General features: G+C 43.4%; 1 protein-coding gene across 2 annotated transcripts in view; it reads right to left on the minus strand.

The window, feature by feature from the left end:
• Positions 1-20,284: 20,284 nt before the first annotated feature.
• The window catches only part of ARHGAP42 (Rho GTPase activating protein 42), a 261,972-nt gene continuing 259,661 nt past the window's right edge, over positions 20,285-22,595 (minus strand). For both annotated transcript variants that reach the window (XM_061628763.1, XM_061628765.1), the window contains 2 exons: positions 21,607-21,686; positions 20,285-21,002 (listed from right to left, as the gene is read on the minus strand). In XM_061628763.1, the coding sequence (XP_061484747.1) occupies positions 20,914-21,002; positions 21,607-21,686 (169 nt within the window). In that variant the 3' untranslated portion in view covers positions 20,285-20,913. The remainder of the gene's footprint in view (positions 21,003-21,606; positions 21,687-22,595) is intronic.

The following is a 22,595-nucleotide window of genomic DNA, read 5'->3' on the forward strand; positions in this document are numbered from 1 at the left end:
CACTCAGTTTGGAGAGGTCTTTTTGGAGCTCTTCGCAATCCCTTTTTGTTTTAACAACCCTGAACAATTTAGTGTCGTCAGCAAACTTGGCCACTTCACTGCTCACTCCTAATTCTAGGTCATTAATGAACAAGTTGAAAAGTACAGGTCCCAATACCGATCTTTGAGGGACTCCACTTTCTACAGCCCTCCATTGGGAGAACTGTCCGTTTATTCCTACTCTCTGCTTTCTGCTTCTTAACCAATTTCTTATCCACAAGAGGACCTCTCCTCTTATTCCATGACTGCTAAGCTTCCTCAGAAGCCTTTGGTGAGGTACCTTGTCAAACGCTTTTTGAAAGTCTAAGTACACTATGTCCACTGGATCACCTCTATCTATATGCTTGTTGACACTCTCAAAGAATTCTAATAGGTTACTGAGACAGGACTTTCGCTTGCAGAAGCCATGCTGGCTCTGCTTCAGCAAGGCTTGTTCTTCTATGTGCTTAGTTAATCTAGCTTTAATAATACTTTCTACCAGTTTTCCAGGGACAGAAGTTAAGCTAACTGGCCTGTAATTTCCGGGATCCCCTCTGGATCCCTTTTTGAAGATTGGTGTTACATTTGCCACTTTCCAGTCCTCAGGCACGGAGGAGGACCCGAGGGACAAGTTACATATTTTAGTTAGCAGATCAGCAATTTCACCTTTGAGTTCTTTGAGAACTCTCGGGTGGATGCCATCCGGGCCCGGTGATTTGTCAGTTTTTATATTGTCCATTAAGCTTAGAACTTCCTCTCTCGTTACCACTATTTGTCTCAGTTCCTCAGAATCCCTTCCTGCAAATGTTAGTTCAGGTTCAGGGATCTGCCCTATATCTTCCACTGTGAAGACAGATGCAAAGAATTCATTTAGCTTCTCTGCAATCTCCTTATCGTTCTTTAATCTCTCCAAATTACACACTCGGAAAAGCCCTCGTTGGAGACGGGAGGAAGGGCGTTTCACAGCAGGCTCCTGAAGCCCCCTCTGCAGGAGTCCGGCACAGACTTGCCTTGCCAGTCTCCCCACATCAGCCCGCTGCTGCCCCGCAACTCCCACCCCAACCCGCCGCCTCTCCTTCTGTTCCCGGGTTGAAGTGGTCACATTCCGCCTGTTAGATCTCCAGCTGCTTCGCTAAGCGCACGGCACTTGGAGTGAAAAGAGCAACATCCGCTGTGGAGGTGGAGAAGCGGCGAGGGGCAAATCAATCACTCTTCAAGGGAGCTGAAAAGGACTCGTGCCAAAAATAATTAAAAACTGAAGATGGAGGGGGACAGAAACAGAACGGCAGAGTCAGACTACCCCTCCCTCTAACTTGGCATCGGATCGGGCTGTTAATTTAAAGGCGAAGAAAGTGAGGGAGGCTGCAAAGCTGTGCGCAGCTCCATCTCAGCACACATTTTACTTGGAGGGTAAGCCCGGCTAAACACTTGGGGCTTACTCCTAAGTATGCGTTTCTGCTGTTGCTGCTTCTGCGTAAATGCAGAGCCCCCCCAACACCACACCATTGCTCTGATTGGTGCAGTTTTCCCGGGTCATTCGTGCACATGCGCCAAAGTGGAAATACAGGCATACCCTGCTTAAAGTCGCTTCACTATAAAGTACATGCTCCATACTCCACCATACCCCACTTAACATACACGCTTCGCAATAACGGACACTTAATGGCATGACGCCGCTGCCATCTAGTGGCAATTGCAGTCCAGTACATGCATAGATAATTGCTTCACTTTAAGTACATTTTCCCTTTACATACACGCTCCGGTCCCATTGCGTATGTTAAAGTGGGGTATGCCTGTACATGATTGGCTGGGAATGCGGGATGGGGAAACGCCCAAGAACCTCCCTTTAAACGCCCACACCTCTAAATTCTGCGGTATTGCATCCGAGCGCCTGAATGCACAGCGGATGATTCGCGATTTAAAAAAGCAAATTGCATTTTTCGCGGTAATGCCAATCCGGATTTAACTGCGCAAAAATGCGGAAAAGCGTGCGACATCATATGGACGACTGAAAAATAATGAATACAGAAAGCGATCATGTCACACGTTACACAGTCACCTGGATGAGCCCAAGGGCGAGGTGCCGAGCAAAGGCAAGAGGAACATGCTATGCACAAATGGAGGTGCATCTACTTAGGCTCGTTTTTCCCCGTGAGTGGTGGTGGCCTCTTTCACACTCAGGTGGCTAGTCCTCATGAAATACCTCCAGGTTGTTTCTACGGTCAGTTGGAGCATTGTTTTTGTGGAAGAAACAAGTATGACCTGAGAAGCTGAATTGACATTTGCAGCGGGGGATGCTGAGATGCTAAGTGAGTTAAAGATCTTGAACCAACAGATGTGAAACTGCTGCTTCATCAAGGTGTTCGCACGCACCCACAGAGCTGAAACCACTGAATTGCCTGGCAGGGCTGTTAGTCACAGCCTGCAATGAAGAGGCTGATTCAGTTATGTCTGTGAGGTTTTCTATGGTTTTCCATTTGATTTTGCAGGCAAGTTGATGTAAAGATTATCCAAGGGTTCCCTGGTGGCAGCAAGGCGAGAAGGAAAAATGGAAGTGATGTGCCTAAAATAAAAGCAGTATGATTGTTTGGATGATGCAGGTTTTTTCTTCTCTCTCTCTCTGCATTATTTAACTATTGATTGCAGCTCATTAACTGTTGCAAATAATTAAACTTGGCTCAGGATAGAAGGCATCAGGATTGCAGAGCAGTTCAAACGCTTCTGCTGGACAAAGAACGGGAACCCACAAGAAATCAGGTGGGTGAGGTGGAGTAGACATTTATTACCCTTTCACTGTGATACCATGGAGGACAATGTGCATGGATTCTCCCTTTTCCTTTATCCTCACAACAACCCTGCGAGGAAGGTTAGGCTGAGAGATGGTGACTGGCCGAAGGACAGCCCAATGAACTTCATGGCCAGACAGAGCTTTGAACCGGCTCTTCTCAACGGTCCCATGCAGTCAATTTCTCCTCATTGCTATTGTTATTATCCTTTATTCCTCCCATCTAGACTGAACCCCCCCCCATGCTCTCCTTTCCCATCTCCACTGGTATTTGCTTGCCCTGTCTTTTTCTATAACACAGACTCAAACGGCGCACAATTTCCCAATGAGACTAGAAGTCAGGGATGGAGGTGGAATTTATTAAGCCCCACTTTTTAAAGCTAACACGCCTAATTTGTCAGTCCCTGAGTTGTCAATTATATGCAGTTTGGATCACAAATGCTAGCTGGATTATATCCTTCTCCAAATTTCGCAGGGTCATTTTGCAGTAAAAATAGATAAAGAAATGCACATTGCAGGGGGCAAGACATACAAAAATGCACATTTTACAGGGGATGAATGTGTGTATAATGTATACAGAACATGCACAATTTAAAAGCAAATTTCTGAGTTTTGTTTTTTCAAAATCCACAACAAAGACAGCAGGCCTATGGTTGAGTGCATGAGAAACTGACATGGAATGGAAATAAGACTATCTGCCCATCCAGACCTCCTATATTTTAAGCACAGATGTTCAAATCTTACTGCTAGACTCCCTGCACACCTCTCTACCAGTTCCAGTGGACAATGACCACCATGCCCTGGGATCGTATGTCTCTTGCACCGAGACTTTCCACCGACTGGTTAATTCATAGAATCATGCTGCCTTTGATCAACAGGAGGCAGTAAATAGTCATCATGACTAGTAGTCAGCTCTTTAGATTCTCAGCTCTCAGCCCATTTGTGCCATTGTTGTTGTTATATGTCTTCAAGTCGATTATGACTTATGGCAACCCCATGAATCAGCGACCTCCAATAGCATCCGTTATAAACCACCCTGTTCAGCTCTTGTAAGTTCAATCCATCTCTTTGTGTCATTGTAGATGAAGGCATTGTAGATGGACCGTGATGGAGGTGTGAAAACTGGAGGAAGAAATATCAATAATTTAAGATATGCAGATGATACCATACTGCTAGCAGAAACCGGTAATGATTTGAAACGAATGCTGATGAAAGTTAAAGAGGAAAGTACAAAAGCAAGATTACAGCTGAACGTCAAAAAGATTAAGGCAATGACAACAGAAGACTTATGTAACTTCAAAGTTGATAATGAGGACATTATTTATTATTATTTATTGTACTTTTAGACTGCCCTTTAGCAACAAGCTCTCAGGGCGGTGTACAACAGAATAAAACCACATTAAAATACAGGTGAATGAGGGTACAATACAACTATAAAAACATTTTAAAAGCAAGGTGAAGACAAAGATTAAAATAAGATTACAATTAAAATTAAAATTAAGATTAAAATGCCTGGGCAAAGAGGTAGGTCTTTACCTGGCGCCGAAAAGATAACAAAGAAGGTGCCAGGCGTATCTCGTCAGGGAGGGTGTTCCATAATTCAATACCTTGGCACAGTCATTAACTAAAATGGAGATAATAGTCAAGAAATTAGAAGGCTAGGACTGGGGAGGGCAGCTATGAGAAAACTAGAAAAGGTCCTCACATGCAAAGATGTATCACTGAACACTAAAGTCAGAATCATCCAGACCATGGTATTCCCAATCTCTATGTATGGATGTGAAAGTTGGACAGTGAAAAAAGTTGGTAAGAGAAAAATCAACTCATTTGAAATGTGGTGTTGGAGGAGAGCTTTGTGCATTCCATGGACCACGAAAAAGACAAATAATTGGGTGTTAGAACAAATTAAACCAGAACTATCACTAGAAGCTAAAATGATGAAACTGAGGTTATCATACTTTGGACACATAATGAGAAGACATGATTCACTAGAAAAGACAATAATGCTGGGAAAAACAAGGGAGTAGAAAAAGAGGAAGACCAAACAAGTGATGGATTGATTCTATAAAGGAAGCCACAGACCTGAACTTACAAGATCTGAACAGGGTGGTTCATGACAGATGCTATTGGAGGTCGCTGATTCATAGGGTTGCCATAAGTTGAAATCGTCTTGAAGGCACATAACAACAGATGGTGGCTAGCACGTTGATAGCGGCTAGAAACAAACTAGGAGCCAGTGAAGATTGTCAAACACTGGCAAAATAGGTTCACTCTCGCACGTTCCAATTAACAATTTAGCTGCCGTATGCTGAACCAGGTGAAGGTTTCTGGATGTTTTTCAGACGGCAGCCTCAGGTATAACAAATTACAGTCATTCAGCCTTCTTTGTGATCTACACTGTGGATAGGCACCAGAGGCTAATGGGTATGCTGGTAACTAATTACAAATCTGTAATTGGAGCAACCTGCCTTTCTCCAGAAATAGTAGACAGGGAAATGAATAACATTCGAAAAGTAGAAGCAAGGAAAATCATTGTTCACATGTTGTACTGTTACTGTGGTTTTTGGGTGGGTGCGTGGGGAGAGAATAATCCAGGGACAGTCCCTCTATCATACAAAATATATCCTCATTATCTTGTATATCTCATAGACTTTTGTAGGGAGTCATTTCAACTATTGATGGGATCTATTCTTTCACGGAGGATTTTGGACCTTTTCTTTTCTCTCCCTTCCATGAGACATTTGAAAGACACATTCAGTAGGAAATTACTCCATCTCTCATAATAGGCCAGGTTCTACCTGCTCAGCACTTGCAAGGCAAAGGCATTATTCCTGCAAGTAGGGCTCTCTTTGTAATCTGGAGTCGAATGTTGCATTTACTACTTCAGTGCAGACCTGTGTACAATTAGGTGTGGTAGGGAGTAAAAGAAAAGACTGTGGAAACTGTTTCCCCTATTGCTCCTCCTTTTAAAGTATACTGGTAACTAATAGCACAGTCATCCTGCAAGTGTGACTTTTTATGTAGCCAAAATAGCGCCCCCATGCACAAGAATCCCAGGCTATGGTCTGAAGGCACATGAGGCCAGCACCCTGCTGAAGCTAAGCAGGGTCAGGTCTGGTCAGTGCTTGGATGGGAGACCGCCTGGGAACCATATGTAAGCTGCCTTGGGTTTCTATGATGAAAAGAAAGGTGGGGTAAAAATGTAATTAATAATAATAATAAGAGGGAGGTATCATCAGGCTCAGAGGAAACCCGAAATTTACTCTCCCTCTCTCTCACACACACACAGAGGGGGGGCTCCTACACAAATCTAAGGGGGACCCCTACGCTTTAACTGAAGCAGTTCAATGAGGACTGAGTGTGCTCAGTGGCCGCAGACCACTCTGACTGTTGGGGAGGGTGAATCAAATGGAATGGCGTAGATGGTGCCCAAACAGAAGCATTCCACACTCCAACATTTTGTTGCAGTCCCACATATAAGCTTTAGTTGTGATCCTGCAAGAGACCAGTAGAACACCAACTTTAGTCTGAATTTAGATTGCAGCATTCCCCTCCTCCCCACTGAGCGACTCTCCCCTTTACAGCTGCACAACAACTAGGAATTCAGGGAATGAATCTGGTCTCAAGACGCAAGTGCAGTGATGAAGACAATCCCACTTTCTAAATGTCATGCTATCATTATAAAGGCACAGATGACCTGACAGAAAAGCACATGGACACGCAGTAATCTGATTCATTGATGACTTCCTGAAGGGGATGGTTAATTTCCAACAAAAATAAGCTGCTGCTGGGTGCAGGACTGCCTGAAAGCCACATTTCAGACCTGGAAAGCCACATTTCTGAAGACCTGGAACAGCTCCCCTCTCTCTGGTGGATCAGCCAAAGTTCTATCTGTTCCAGTATACTGTTTCCCACAGTGGTCAGCCAGATCCTTCCAGGAAGCCGACAAGCAAGGCATTGGGGTTAATAACTCTTTGATAGCTCTAGCCTTCATGCATTTGACTAACTCCCTTTTAAAGCCATCTAAGGCAGAGGCCACCACCACCATGAGCTATGCAATGTGCAGCAATGGTACTATCGTACTGCTGTTTGTGGACTGCATCGTTATGTTCAGAGTGGACCACAGGAAGCTGCCTTTGGCACATCTAGCTCACTCCTGTCTACCTTGCATGGCAATAACTCTGCCTGGTTTCAGACGGGGGTCTCTCCCAGCCCAACCTGGAGATGCTGGAGATTGAACCTGGGACCTTCTGCTACAGCCTGATGAACTCGGGCATAGGCTTCAATAGGTACCCAACAATGCTGAATCCTGATCTGGCCCAGTTCATCAGCCAGTAGAGAGCTAGTGGGACTGCCTTCAAGTCAATCCCGACTTATGGCTACCCTATCAATAGAGTTTTCATGGACAGCAGTATTCAGAGGGGGTTTACCATTGCCTCCCTCTGAGGCTAGTCCTCCCCAGCTGGCTAGGGCCTGCTCAGCTTGCCACAGCTGCACAAGACAGCCCCTTCCTTGTCCACAACTGCCAGCTGGGGGGAACTGGTCTCCTTGGGACTATGCAGCTTGCCCACGGCTGCACAGGTGGGAGGGCACGTAACCCCTGAGCCACTCACTGTGGGGGTGATCTTTATCTGGCCCTTGACACCCAGGAGACACAAGCGGGGATTTGAACTCACAGACTCTGGGCTCCCAGCCAGTCTCCCAGGGGACAGTTCTCTGTTTGCAGGACTGTCAAGAGGATGGTCTACTTGAAGAGCTATCTGGTCCAAGTCTGTTTTCAAGGATTGTAAGAACAGAAAGCAGAAGCCATGAAGTTCATCAGCAGCACCTGGCTAGCAGACTGAGCAGGCACACAGGTCATAAAGTCACAGTATTTCACACTATCTTGAGATGTAGAAAGTTTCTATTTCAAATTATAGTATTTCTAAATTTGCATCTACAGATATACAATAAATGTAATAAATAAATAAATAAATTAGAATACGCAAGTTTTATGCAAACCAGCACCCCTCTTTTGTCTTTGTCATCCAATCAGCAGCCACTCATACCAGCGATGGCTGACCCATTAGGTCTCTTCCTGTCCTCTGTATAAAAAATTGCACAGGAGCCTGAGCAGCGCTTGGAACTTGGGGGGGAGGGAAGAGAATATTAGTAAGACTTCAGAAATCCTAGAAAACGTGATCACAGCCTGATAGGGTTATAATGTGTGCTCCCTTCTTTCATAATAAGGGAACCTCCCAGAATAGAGTCACACTGTTCTATGGAATGAATGTATGAAAACTCATCTAATGCAGGAACATAAAATGGCCAGGCAGGCTACTCTTAATTGTTATATTACAAAAAGCAGTTGTGGAATCCACTCAAAATTGTGTGTTTTCTCTATGGACTCTCTTTATGGGGCCCATCCTTGCAATGACTACTGCCTCCTTGTACCCATTGCAGCTCTAATCTCCACTTAATTCCTTCTGCTGCTGCTGATCTCCAAGGTAGTGCGCTAGTGGTGGTGGGAACAGTGCACAGAATATTTACTTATTTGGAATCCCCTTCCTGGAAAGCTTCCTGAGCCAAAAGATGCCATCCTTCAGTTATGGATCTAATGTAGGAGGCTCTCCCTTACTGAAAGAAAATTGGGGCCATCATAGCAGCAGAAATACACATATTATTTCTTTCTCCAGGCTGGACACCAGTCCCTTATAAGGAAACACTAATAATGGCATGCAAAACATACTGTAACTGAGTAAATCTAACTAATTAACTTCTCAGTTATGCTGGCAGATTTTCTCAGCCTCCAAAATGCTTCCAATGAGAATAAAAAGACTCCTTTCTGTGCAGACAGCGAAGGTCATCAAAAGCTCCCATGAATCCTGTGCTGTTTATAACTGAAAAGTACACCATGATCTTTGGCAAAGGGTCTCCTGCTAAGTTAGTTATGTATCTGAATTTGTTACTGTAAGGACACTGGAAAGCCAGTAGTCTTGACACCACCGCTAAAGAATTTAAAGCAATTTTTCAACTGACAGACAATATTAGAAGTTCACTTTGCCTCCTGCCATTCTATGCTGTTCTCAAACTGAACAATGGCCGATTCAGACAGCAAGCTTCCATTTTTGCAGTCGGACCCATATATAGCTGCACTGCCAAAAAATAAAATGACAGCAATGCAGTGTCTCCTGTTGACTCACGCCACTTATTTCAATGGAAAGCAAGGGAAGCTTTTACATCAGGGGTGCAGAGCTCAAGGGACACATTTCCTCCTAGTCAACTTTTTTGGGGGCCACATGCCAGTGGTGGAAAGGGCTAGAAGCAAAGATGGGTGGAGCAAGAAATGTAAATTTGACCTTTCTGCAATTGGTTTACACACTCTCTCACACACCCCTCTATCCTCCATCCAGGCCAGCAAGAAACATGATCAGATCTAGGCAAAAACACACAAGGAGGGTGCAGAGGAAATGGGTGTGGCCTGGGAGAAAGGGTGCGGCTTGGAGATATAGGTCTGGAGAGTCGCATTTGGCCCAAGGTACTGAGGTTCAAAATCCTTGCATTAAATTTACTTTTAACATATACTGTTCTCTATGGTTGTTTCCATAGTTATCCAGGTACATAAGTCTTGTACCCATGCATTGTTTATCTGCTCATCCTGACACCAGGTTTACACAGGGAGGGGACACAGCCCAGTGGCAGAATGTGTGCTTTGCATGTAGCAGGTCCCAGGTTCACTCACTAGCATTGCCAGTTAGGAGGATCATGTAGCAGATGACTAGGCTGGGTGGTCCTATTGTTTGACCTGGTATAGGGCGGCTTCCTGTATTCCTAAACACACCACACAAGCAACATACCTCTCATCAAATATTGCTTATATAGTATGCTTAGGGTTGCTGCCCCTGCATGCCAACCCTGCCACCTAACCCTAGGGATAGTCACCACCCCTTGCCAAGTCCCCCAGTGCTGTCAGGCTTTGTCCCACAGCCACTGCCACCTCGCTTGCCTGACACAAGGCCATTTGCATTGGCCAGGTCAGTTGGTCACCCGCCGACCTTGCTTGCTCAGTTCATGGCCGGCTGCCTCATAGCTCTCTCATGCTCCATGCAATGCGGAAGCAGTCATGATGTAGTTTGCAGCACCACCTGTTTGTGGCAAAGTAAACTTCAGCATGACAACATATTACATTTTTATATATTAGGGAAGATAGACAGCATTAGGATAAACCATGTGGTACCCAAATGTGTGTGGAAGCAACTGTAGAAGCTGTGGCATACAGAGGCTGTACTGTTTGTATAATATTTTATGCTTTCTGTGCTTTTGTTATACACTGTCCTAGCATTTTACATGAGGGGTGTGTGTGACGTCTTTCCCCAGCACCACCAGTGAAGCTCTCACTTGTGCCTACCAGCAGACAGGAACGTCAGGTTTTCTTCTTACCCTTTACAGCTCTAGCACAGGTTTCAACAAATCCCCCTGCTAGGCCTCACTACCCCACACTTTGTATCTCTTATAGCCTTTAGACTGTACGTTAGTCTCTGCCAGGCTATCTCGATACCTTGTGTCTATGGGTATAGGTAATTCACAACCCACCCACCCCGCAGCCTCTTGTCTCTGAAGCATATAGCCCTGGGTTTCTCTGTGGGACTGGATACACTTTCCTCCGATCCACCGCTGCCACCATTCGATACAACTGTTCAGTCTTGGTTACTTTGCTATTCCCCCTGGTATGTGTTCCCAGCTGAAGGAATCAGGCTTATGTTTAACCAAGAAAGTATTTATTTAATATTAGAAATAACAAGATTACTGAAGGAATGTTTCACAAGTGTATGGTTTCATCTATATTCTGTTAGGTACTTGACTTCTCACTAATTGCCTCAGAACTCTTGACTCACTCTCAACACCACCAAACCTCAAATCTCCAACCTCTTTCTCAACCTCTCAAACACCACCCAGATTCAACTGTCATTCTTCCATTTATACTCTCAGCCATTCAAACGCTCAGCCAATCATCCAGCATTCTACTGCTCATGTACTCCCCCCTCCTCTTTCACTCCACTTACCATATGTCTTCTATATAAACAGCACTTACCATATTTACAATATAAGCAAAAACATCACAGGGGGGTGTCTATAAATAAAATAAAAATAAATACCAAACCACCAAAGGTGCATATAAAGAGACCTTGAGGGCTGCCCCACACATTCCATAAAAGCAGTGGAGGCTGGTACACTAGCTCTACTAGGGCACAGCCTGGCCAAGGGGAATTACCAGCAAAATTAGTTCCTTGAATAAGCTACAGCAAAGTGTTCAGCAACCTCGTGCATTCATACATTTCATTCTAAGGTAGATACTCCATTGAGTTCTGTCCACTCATGAAGTTCTGAATTAGAGAGGCCTTTCAATTCTGCATGAAATGAAATGAGGTGGTGAATCTTCTGGTCCATATCGCAAATTCCCTGTTGAAGCAAAGGGGACCTAATGAAATGCAGTAGCAGTTGCTAGGTAAAAAAAAAGAAAAAGCCAGTTGTCTTTGGTGGAAGACTAAAAAAGGCATCTTCTCATATACAGGCATACCCCACTTAACGTCGCTTCACTTAACGTCGCCTCGCTATAACGTACATGCTCCATACGTCCCCATACCCAGCTTAACGTTCGCGCTTAGCAATAACGTACACTTTATTGGCATGACGCTGCTGCCATCTAGTGGTGATTGCGTGCCGTACAAGTGAAGACAATTGCTTCACTTAAAGTTTATTTTCGCTTAAAGTATACTCTCCGGTCCCATTGCGAATGTTAAAGCGGGGCATGCATGTATAGAGACCTCTTGCCAACTGCATGAAGTGTGCGTGTTTTCATAGTGAGGCCTAGTGTGTGTCCTGGGTTCCATTTGGAGACCAGAACATCAAATCCAAAATCCCAAACAACGTCTGGAATGGAACACATATGTTTGGCAGAATTTGGATGGCTAATTGAGCAATTGCTGAAATCATTCTGGAGAGGAACCCTGTGGTTCCACCCATGCTTAAAATTAAAACACATCCCCAAAGTTCATAGTCTGTGAGTTCTTCCAGAGATAGTGTCAGTCCATAAAGGAATAAGTAGTAGAAAGAGCTCTGATGGTTTGATCATAGCTACATATGATAGGCTGGCTACCCTACTTAGAGAGCAGGGCTTCCTGAGATTGTTGTTAACCCAACAGAGAAACTACTGCAAGGCACTCTACATGGGACAGCCACTGAAGACTGTTCAGGTGGTTCAGAATATATATTGGAGCAAGGTAAGTTACAAGAAACATATTGTGCTTATTCTGTTCTAGCTGCACTGGTATTCTATTAGTTCCTGGACACAATTCAAGGCACTACATGATCTGGGGCTGGTCCCTGTGTACCTATTGCAACATCCCTTCCTGTGTGAGGCATTCCATAAGAAGAGCCTGCTGGATCAAGCCAAAGGCCCATCTACCCAACATCCGGTTTGCACAGTGGCCAACTAGATGCTTGTGGGAAGCCCACAAGCAGATCCTGAACTCAACAGTGCTCTCCCCACCTGCGAGTCAAACATACTGTCTCCAACAGTAGAGGGAGACCAGAGCCATTGTGGCTAGTTGCCATTGATAGTCTTATCCTCTAAGAATTTGTCTAATCCTCTTTTAAAGCCATTCAGGTTGGTGGCCATCACCACCTCTTGCGGGAGCAAATTCCATACTTTAACTATGAACTGTGTGAAGAAGTGCCTTCTTTCTTCTGTCCTGAATCTTCCAACATTCAGCTTCATTGGATATCCCTGAGTTCTAGTATTGAGAGGAGATGAACTTTTCTCTATCCACTTTCTCCACACTGTGCATAATTTCATACACCTCTATAATGTCTTCTCTTACTTGCCTTTCCTCTAAATTAAAAAGCTCTAAATGTTGTGAACCTATCCCATGAGGAAGTAGCTCCATCCCCTTGATCATTTTGGTTACCCTTTTCTTTATCTTTTCCAGCTCTACAATATTGTTCTTCAGATAAGGAGACCAGAACTGTACAGAGTATTCCAGGTGTAGTTGAACCATAGATTTGTATAACAGCATTATGATATTGGCAGTTTTATGTTCAGTCCTTTTCCTAATGATCCTTAGTATGGAATTTACCTTTTTCTTAGCTGCCGCACAGTAAGTCGACATCTTCATAGAGCTATCCATGATACAAAGGTCTTGTTGCTGGTCATTCACCACCAGTTCAGTCCCCATATGTGTATATGTGAAATTAAGATTTTTTTGCATCACTTTACGCTTTCTTACATTGGATTGTGTTTGCCATTTATTGCCCATTCACTCAGCTTGGGGGGGGGAAGTCCTTTTGGGGCTCTTCACAATCTCTTTTTGCTATAACCACCCTGAACAATTTGGTATCATCAGCAAACTTGGCCACTTCACTGCTTACCCTCTGCCCCCGATGCATACTATGATCTGGAAGCAAAGCCTTATCCCTGGTTCCATTCATCTGAAAGGTTGTTTCAATAAGGCAAGGATCCCCAATCTTTTTGGACCCAGGGACACATTTAGAAAACTAAGAAACTGTTGCAGACACCACAAAATGCTCATCTCACAAAAGAAAGAAAGATGTTCACCAAACCCAACAGGCAAAGCACCAACACACTCTAAAACAAAGACATCCCCTAAACAGACAAACAAATAAAACAAATAAACAGACACCCCACACGCAACCTGAAAGAGGTGGTAGTGAGACCACTCCTGAAGAAAGCCTCCCTGGACCCAGAAAATCTTAAAAACTATAGGCCGGTAGCAAATGTTCCATTCCTGGGCAAGGTCCTTGAACGAGTGGTTGCAGGCCAGCTCCAGACACTCTTGCATGAGACCGATTATCTGGATCCATTTCAGTCGGGTTTCAGGCCTGGTTTTGGCATGGAAACAGCCTTGGTAGCCCTGCATGATGACCTTTGTCAGGAGAGAAACAGAGGGAGTGTGACTCTGTTGATTCTCCTTGATCTCTCAGCGGCTTTCGATACCATCAGCCATGGTATCCTTCTGGGAAGACTGGCTGAGTTGGGCGTGGGAGGTACTGCATGGTGGTGGTTCCGCTCCTACTTGGCGGGTCGGCTCCAGAAGGTGGTGCTTGGGGAACATTGCTCGGCCCCCTGGACCCTCCAGTATGGGTTTCCACAGGTGTCAGTTCTGTCCCCCATGCTGTTCAACATTTACATGAAACCGTTGGGTATGGTCATCCAGAGCTTTGGAGTGTGCTGCCATCAGTATGCTGATGACACACAGCTCTATTTCTCCTTTTCAACTTCTTCAGATGAGGCTGTCAATGTGCTGAATGGGTGCCTGGCTGCGACAATGGACTGGATGAGGGCTAATAAACTAAGGCTCAATCCAGACAAGACTGAGATGCTGTTAGTGGGTGGTTCTTCTGACTAGATGGTGGATGTCCAACCTGTCCTGGATGGGGTTGCACTCCCCCTGAAGGAGCAGGTTCGTAGCTTGGGGGTTCTCCTAGAACCATCTCTGTCGCTTGAGGCTCAGGTAGCCTCGGTGGCACAGAGTGCCTTCTACCAACTTTAGTGGGTGGCCCAACTACATCCCTATCTGGACAGGGATAACCTGGATTCAGTTGTCCATGCTCTGGTAACCTCCAAATTAGATTACTGCATGCACTCTACGTGGGGCTGCCTTTGAAGACGGTTTGGAAACTGCAGCTTGTACAATATGCAGCGGCCAGATTGGTAACAGACCACACGGTCTGAACATATAAAACCGATTCTGGCCTGCTTGCATTGGCTGCCTGTATGTTTCCGAGCTCCATTCAAGGTGCTGGTTTTGACCTATAAAGCCTTACACGGCCTGGGACCACAATACCTGATGGAACGCCTCTCCCAATACGAACCCTCCCATACACTGTTCAAGATCAAAGGCCCTCCTCTGGGTGCCTACTTCGAGGGAAGCTCGGAGTCTGGCAACAAGGGAGAGGGCCTTCTTGGTGGTGGCCCCCAAATTATGGAATGATCTCTCTGATGAGGTGCGCCTGCTGCCAACACTGTTATCTTTTTGGCGCCAGGTCAAGACTTTCCTCTTCTCCCAGGCATTTTAGCATGTGTTTTAAATTGTTTTAAATGTTTAATTGTGTTTTAAATTGTTTTTAAAAGATGTGTTTTTAAATTTGTATATTTGTTTTAATGTTTTTAGTTACTGTAAACCGCCCAGAGCGCTTCAGCTATGGGGCCGTATATAAGTACAATAAATAAATAAATAAACCTCCCCATCCACAGTAAAAAAAGAGTAATTTGAAAATAAAATAGGGAGGAGCAGGGGGCACTGGTAGGTGTTTGAGGGTGGCTACTTTGCCCATGGACATGTTGGCCCCCCCAGAAGGAAGATAAGGGGAGGGGTTGAGTCTTATGAGTTATCACTTCTCAGTTGTGGACATCTTCTCCTAAGGAGGGGGCTTCATCCAGGGGGTGAACAGGTCACCAGTGCAGTCAAAATATGTTTCCCTGCATTTAAATAATAAAATAAGCAAATACAAAACAAAAAGCAAACAAATGGTGCTTTTAATTATTTTAAATATTTCTTACATTCTTGGTGTAAAAGTACTACACAGTTAAACAGAAGTAGCAAAATGCACTAGGAAATTACATGCTGATTATTTACATATATATATGTACAGAGTGTTGATAATTACCAAACACTACAAAATAAACAGAAAATTCTATAATTTACTTGCAAACTCCCCTTAAATATATTTAACTTTGTGGTATTATTGGATACAGACTCCCAGTATTAAAATACAAAACAATACAAAACAAAAATTATATAAAATTCTAGTACCTGTGATTATTATTATTATTATTATTTTATTAGTAGTAGTTTAAATGGAACCCATGGATGTGCAATCTGTTAAGCTTTATTTGCATCTGCTGCATTCCAAAAGACTGAGGATGTTCTAGGAGAACCAAAAAGCACCAGATATTAAAGCTATACCATATAAGCGATGCTGCCATGAGTGGGACAATATTATGTTCTACCATTGTTTTCATTGGCTGGCAGGAAATATTACAGTAACAATGGCTTGGACAAGGGCCCCCGAATCTTCAATCAGAAAAAGAACCGAACTGTTCTGCGTTGTTACCCTAACAGAAAGAATGGCTATTTCATAGAAAACACGTTAAATTGAGTTCTATCTGACGACGTGCATTTGCCTCAATCCAGCTGGAAGCTATTTGCATACAAAAGCAGCATTCTGTGCACGTATTCCTAACAGCGGCACCTTATGGCTCCATATGAATGGAGCCGTGAAATCCACTCCAAACTTTCAAGGAGCTGTCCAAGAGGCTTCAGCACCTTGGACAGCTCCTCAATATGTGGACTAAATCCTGGAGCAGATTCCATTCCCCCGTTGACATGCAGCTACCAGCCACCACTGTCTAAGCAGCAGCTGGGGCTGTGTCTCCTTTGAAAGCCAACAGTAATGCAAAGCAAGTGGCGGTGGGAAAGGGTGAGGATTTAGTCTCTTCCCCAAAAGCTAATTTGTATGATAATTGTTCTCTGTATTATATGGGGCTCTGTACAGTTTCCCATTCAGTTTCTGTACCTATTGAAGTTGAAACTGCACATTACATGGAATTCTACTTTTTCCTGTCACCTTTTTTTTTTTTTTTTTAAAAGTGAGGTCAGCCTGGGTGGAAGGAAGGAAGGAAGGAAGGAAGGAAATCATCTGTCTAACAATCACCTGTCTAACAATTTCACTGCTGACCTATTCCCTGCTCAAAACCATCCTTCAAGCTGCTTTTTCAGCCAGGTCAGAGGGTTGAATTCCCCTTCCTCCCCATGGGGGAAAAGGACAAGTACGTGCCTACGAGCAGGTAGAATGAGTTGACCATCTCTTCTTAACGAGGAAAGTCTGGAGAAGCAATAGTAGCAGGAGCCATTAAACTATGTGACAAATAAAAGATGTACGGTATAGATCAGGTGTAGGGAATCTATGGCTCTCCAGATGTTGCTGAACTATGACTGCCACCAGCCCCAAGCAAGTACGGCCAGTAGCCTGGGCTGGTGGGAGCTGTAGTTCAGAAACATCTGGAGGGCCAAAGGGCTGGTGGGAGAAACAGCAAACATGGATAGCTGGCTTGGCATGTGGGGAGAGGGAGTCTGGGATTCCATGGGAGAAAGGGGTTGATGCTGAGAACTCTAGTCTACTTCTTCCCACTAGCTCAGCTCCCTCCAAATTAAGAAATTATTAACAAAAAGAGCTTCAGAGCACCATGTTAACAGCATCCAACTTGCAAATACTGCTCATTATTAGGTATGCCCTCTTCTGTCCCCCCCCCGAAGATGTATGGCTCCCTGCTTTGGAATGAAGCCACCTGGAATGCCACTGCCTTGATCCAGCATTAATACAGGAATACTTATTTGTTTATGCAGCTTCTCTGTTGGCAACAGTTCTCCATTCATTCATTCCAATGGAGAAAGTAGATCCACATACACATTTCTTTGCCAGGACTGTTCTAGCTTCTATATTTAGAATGCATGGTGAAGTTTACATATGCGAGAGAGCCATGTGAATTCAAATGCATTTTTGGAAGCAGGTGACTATGACTGGGGGAAGGGGCACTTAACCCCCTCCCTATCCAGCGCTTCTATGCTCTAAATCCTGCTTCTTCACATGGAAGCCCTATTCAGGCATTCTAAATCCCTCGAGCAATGAGCAACAATAAGGACAAGTCCGTTAGTTCTGCCTCCCCCATTGCCCTTCTCAAATTGGAGGGATGATTTCTGCAGTGGGGAACCTTTAGAACCTTGATTTCCCAGGCTTCTAAATTACATGGGGAGTCTGCATGAGTCAAGCATAATCCTCCAGGCCATGAAAGGGGTGCAGCTCATGCCCGTGGCCCTGCAATCCTTCACCACGTGAGATATTTTAAGATGCCTGAACAGAGCTTGTGTGATTGCAAGTTCCTTTTCCACACAAAACAAAGAATGGCACAGAGGCAAATGTCTTTGTGATGATGTTGTGTTAATTCCTTTAGAGGCCCAACACAGGCGTCTTCTTTGTGGCCATTTTGTAAATACGTAAAATAAAAATAAGGGACAATTTCAGAACCATCTTTGGTTTTGATCAGTCATGCCAATTTGCTCAGTGGCTGCCCTATGTTTATGCAGTGAGACCCCTTTTTATCCATCACAACCTCATCTCAGAGAATCTCTAGACCGAGCTGGGTTAGAATCAAACGTGTGCCAAAGGGGGTGGGGAGCTATTCTTAAGCTGCTAAAATGGTTCTTTATTGCTTCCTTTTCATTTTATTACTGCCAACAGTATTGAAAGTCCTTTCCTCTGGGATGGCAAAAGTGAAGAGAGTAAAAAAGAAAGAATGGGAAAATAGCTGTGGTCAGGATTATTTCACACACTCCCACCTTGAAAAAAACAAATGGTGCACCACCAAATTATTTACATAACTATGGAGGCTGGAATCAGACAAGAGTGTACTGTTATCTGACCACAGCTGTCTCTCTTGGTTGGACTGAGAGAGGCTTTTTGGTTGGATGGAACCTTTGATCAAAGCTCGTGCATGTGTGTTTCCTTCCTAATCCAGATTCAGGGTTCAATCCAGCTTTGTGCCTTACCTGAGGGAAGGGGGCACAGTGAGGTCTCATTTAGATCTCGCCCAACAGTACCTTCTAAGCACTTTTTAAACATAAGGAGAGCCCTGCTGGATCAGATCAAAGGCCCATTTAGTCTAGCATTCTCTCCACACAGTGGCCAACTGGATGCACATAGGGAAGCCCGCAAGCAGGACATGAGCGCAATAGCACCTGAAAGATTCAGAACACCTGAAATTTTGGCAAATTTGGCCCATTTAAAACTGTGTCATATACTCTCCCATCATAGTGGCAAGAACATCTGGCAGTGCCTGTGTTATACTAAGTGCTGCTGGGAGAAAACTGGCTTCACATGGTGAAGGAATCCTTCAAATCCTTCAGCATGTCAGGATGAGACAAGGGCTGAGCACCATATTTAGACTGGAGGTGATACATGGTCTGTGCCACATTCCAACAAACTGATCTACATTCCTCACAGTTCCCATTTCCTCTCAATGGCAAGGTTTATAACCATATGCAACAACACAGAATTACAACTATTATTTTTTGAATCTCACATTTATCATGAACTATTGCAAATATAACCTAACACGATTAGAGATAAATCAGAGGGGCCTCCTGTGAAGGATAAACACAATTCTCTCCTACCAGCAGACCGTGTGATGGAAGATCATGAAACTCTATATTCAAGCAACCACCAACACAGAGAATCCTAACAGAAATGCCTTTACAAACGATGGACACTTTAACAGGATAGCTATACCTTTACAGGATGCTATGTTTTGCCACAGAGTCCCTTCAATAGATGACAAAGGTTATCAAGAAGAGGAAGGAGGTAGATGTATCACTTAACCCTTGTGTCTTTTCTAAGAGAAAAACAAGGCACTTTAATATTAACCAAGGGTGATCTATTAATGCCAATTGCTTGGAATGTACACTGCAGTGGAGGGATGGTTGGGATTATCTGTTCTCAGTTCCATCAGGATTCGCCTCTGTAAAACATTTTTTTCTTTAGCAAAACCAACTGGCTTCAGTAGCTAGGAACGCTTATGCCTAGTTTCAGTTGGTGCACCAATGATGGCTTTTCATACACGGGGATATCCTGGCCAGTTATTTAGGCTTTGGTATCTTCCAATGTGCAGTAGGTGCCCTAAACAATCTGGGCCTCAAGCATCTGACAGAATGCCTCCTCCCATACCGACTAGCTTAAGTGTTAAAGATCTGCAAGGGAGGCTCTTTTGGTGGTTCCTGTGCCCAATGGGATTTGTGGTGCAGGGGCTTGTGGGAAGGTTTTCTTTGTAGTAACTCCAAGTCCATGGAATGCTCTGACATGTTTCAGCAGGTGAAGTCATGCCTCTTGCCCAGGTCTTTGCAGATAGATGAGGCCCATTGGGAGATGGGGTTATCTATGTGCTGCTGCTCTTTTGTAGCCTTACTGACCTGCAATTTTATTATGGATTTTCTTTTATTTGGATTTTGTTTAATTTTATATTATGTTAATTGGATTGCTTATTTCCACTCAGGCTTGGTCTACCACTGTTTGTGGCTGTTTAGAAGACATAAAGTCATTTATGAAACAAAACACTCCAGAAAGATTATTTGTCAAATTTGCAAGAGAAAAGTATTAAAGAGCTTGAACAGTCTCAGAACCGGTGATAGCGATGTAATGGAGTTTATTTAAGACTCAAAATTAGTAATGCTCACTTTTTGCCTTGTTTTATACTTGGATTGTATAAGCTTCAGGGACCTATTATTTTATTTGCATTTATTTACTCAGCTGTTCTCCCACCTTCCCCCCGTTTGAAGGACTCAAGGTAAAATGTTAATAAATAAAAAGCCATAAATTATTTATATGGTCGGCGTTCCAATTTAGGATTATAATATTTCAGGGAAGACAGAATCTATAAATATAATTTATTAATAATTATATGGATAAAACACAAAGCAGTGAACATACACACAATACATTGTATTTAAAAATACCTTTTGAAAATGAAAAGCACACTTAGATTAAATTGGTGCTCAAACTAAAATTGTGTTTGTAGCCCTAAAATTACATGCATTGCACCTGCACAGTGTGGTCTCTGTGGACATTTATTAAAAGTTTAAATAATAAAGTAGATCAAAGACTGCCGTGAAATGACTGAGACCAATCGAGAATCAATTGCTCAGCTGGAAAAAAGAAGCAGGTTTCCCAAACAATGTTAATTCATTTCAGCTTCTTATCTTTGGCTGATTTAATTTCTTGTTCAAAAATAAAAAAGAACATGAATTTCCAATTACCAACAGCAGATGACTGAAACAGTACCATTTTCAATTCCAAACAAAACAAACCCTGTTGACTATTTCCATTAGATTTGTTCCATTTATAAGGAGCAACATAGTCTGCAGTTGCAGAAGTTGAAGGAAATCTACCACACACAGGGCTAACAGGCAGACCCCCATATTTGTGTCAGATTAAAAAAAATCACAGTGCTTATTGCTTGTTACCATGGATACCATGAAGATGCTGCTGTCTGCTAAGTATTACTAGAGAAAGACAACGTAATTCTCTGGAACAAGTCCTGTTTTGCCTTCATATGTTGCTTTGAGCCATCCTGGTTCCACAGATGGGTACACTGTTTAGAAAATAATAAAAGAGTATGTATTGCCTTTGCCCACTACTGTATTCTCTTGGAAAGACATACATTGTCTGTCTATCTGTCTGTTTGTCTGTCTGTCTATCTATCTATCTTAGTCACACACATACACAATGGTCCAACTGGGACTACACCGGCCTAAGTCCCCAAACCTGGCTCAGCTGGAGATATGTCACCCTAAGTACTTCATCCTGACTTAGCCAAAGCCAGTGTTAATTCCCCGAAAAGGGGAGTTCAAGGGGCTGGACTGGGCAGGGGTGATTTAACACTGAATCTTAACTCTGTTCAGCAGAATCATGTGACCTGGCAACCCGGCAGAACTTACACTGGCAAAAAGGGTGGGCTAAGTGAAACTCTAAAGGTTTGTTTCCCTTCTGCCAGGCTTGGGCCAGCTCAACCGGCAGTAGCCTTGTTCCTGGTGCATTTTGCAGCGGCTTAACTTAAACCAGTATAAATTACACTGGCTACCCATAGTTAGGATTGCTCTCTTAGATGCTAACAAATCTGTTAGTCTTGTAAGGTGCCGTAAGACTCTATTACTTCTGCTACAATAACAACAACAGTAAAGCCTACTGCATCTTACCATTGGAAAATATGGCCCCCTGAGGAAAGGAGAGTTCATGACTGTGTTCAGCCTTGCAGGAATACATCGCTTTGGCTTGCCTGGAAAAAAATAGTTTACATTATTACAGAAAAAGAAACAAATGATCTATGAATGGGAAGAGCATTCTAGCAGAACTAATGAACTAAAAACTGAGTTAAAAGTGTTCCTATAAGTATCCAAAATAAACACTGCCTGCGCCTTAACATCCCACCTCCTACCCCTATGAATGGGAAGGCCTATAGATGCTAAAAAAATGGTTAAGTCTTTTAACATCCCACCTCCTACCCCTTTGTACAGATCCTTTTCCCATGCCCACTCCTTACCATCCTTAACTACTGGTACAGATTAAGATAGAGTTTGTAACATTCTAACCAGAGTTTGTTCCTAATGGAATAGAAGTCTGTGCAACCACACTGTGAATGCTGGTGGCAGTGGTTGATAAAGTGGTCATTCACCAGGGGCAGGAGGGAATGGGAGAAAGGGTGGGAGAGCATATATTTAGCAGCAGTGCAATGTACTATTTCTTGTGTTGTGATTTCAAGTCATTTTTAACTGTTTTTCATGACATATTTTTTAAATGTTTTAACCCGCCCTGGGACCTTTGGGTGAGGGGCAGGTAATAAATTTAAATAATAATGAGGTGTGGAAGGTGGCAACAGGAGAACCGGTCTTCTCAGTAGTGGCCTTCTGTTTTTTTTTAATTATTATTATTTAACAAAAGCATTAAAAACACTCTAAAACATCATAAAAACAGACTTTAAAGTGTTTTTTTTTAAAAAAAGCTTAAAAATGTATTTTTAAAAAACTTTTTGTTTGAAAACATATTAAAAAGCAATTCCAACAGAGATATAGCCTGGGATACGGTCTCTACAAGGCTTGTTGAAAGAGCAAATTCTTCAGCAAGGCTTGTTGAAAGAGGAAATTCTTCAGCAGGCGCCGAAAAGATAACAGAGATAATTAAGGGGAGG

The sequence above is a fragment of the Rhineura floridana genome, chromosome 5 (assembly GCF_030035675.1).
Source record: "Rhineura floridana isolate rRhiFlo1 chromosome 5, rRhiFlo1.hap2, whole genome shotgun sequence".
Taxonomy (NCBI): domain Eukaryota; kingdom Metazoa; phylum Chordata; class Lepidosauria; order Squamata; family Rhineuridae; genus Rhineura; species Rhineura floridana.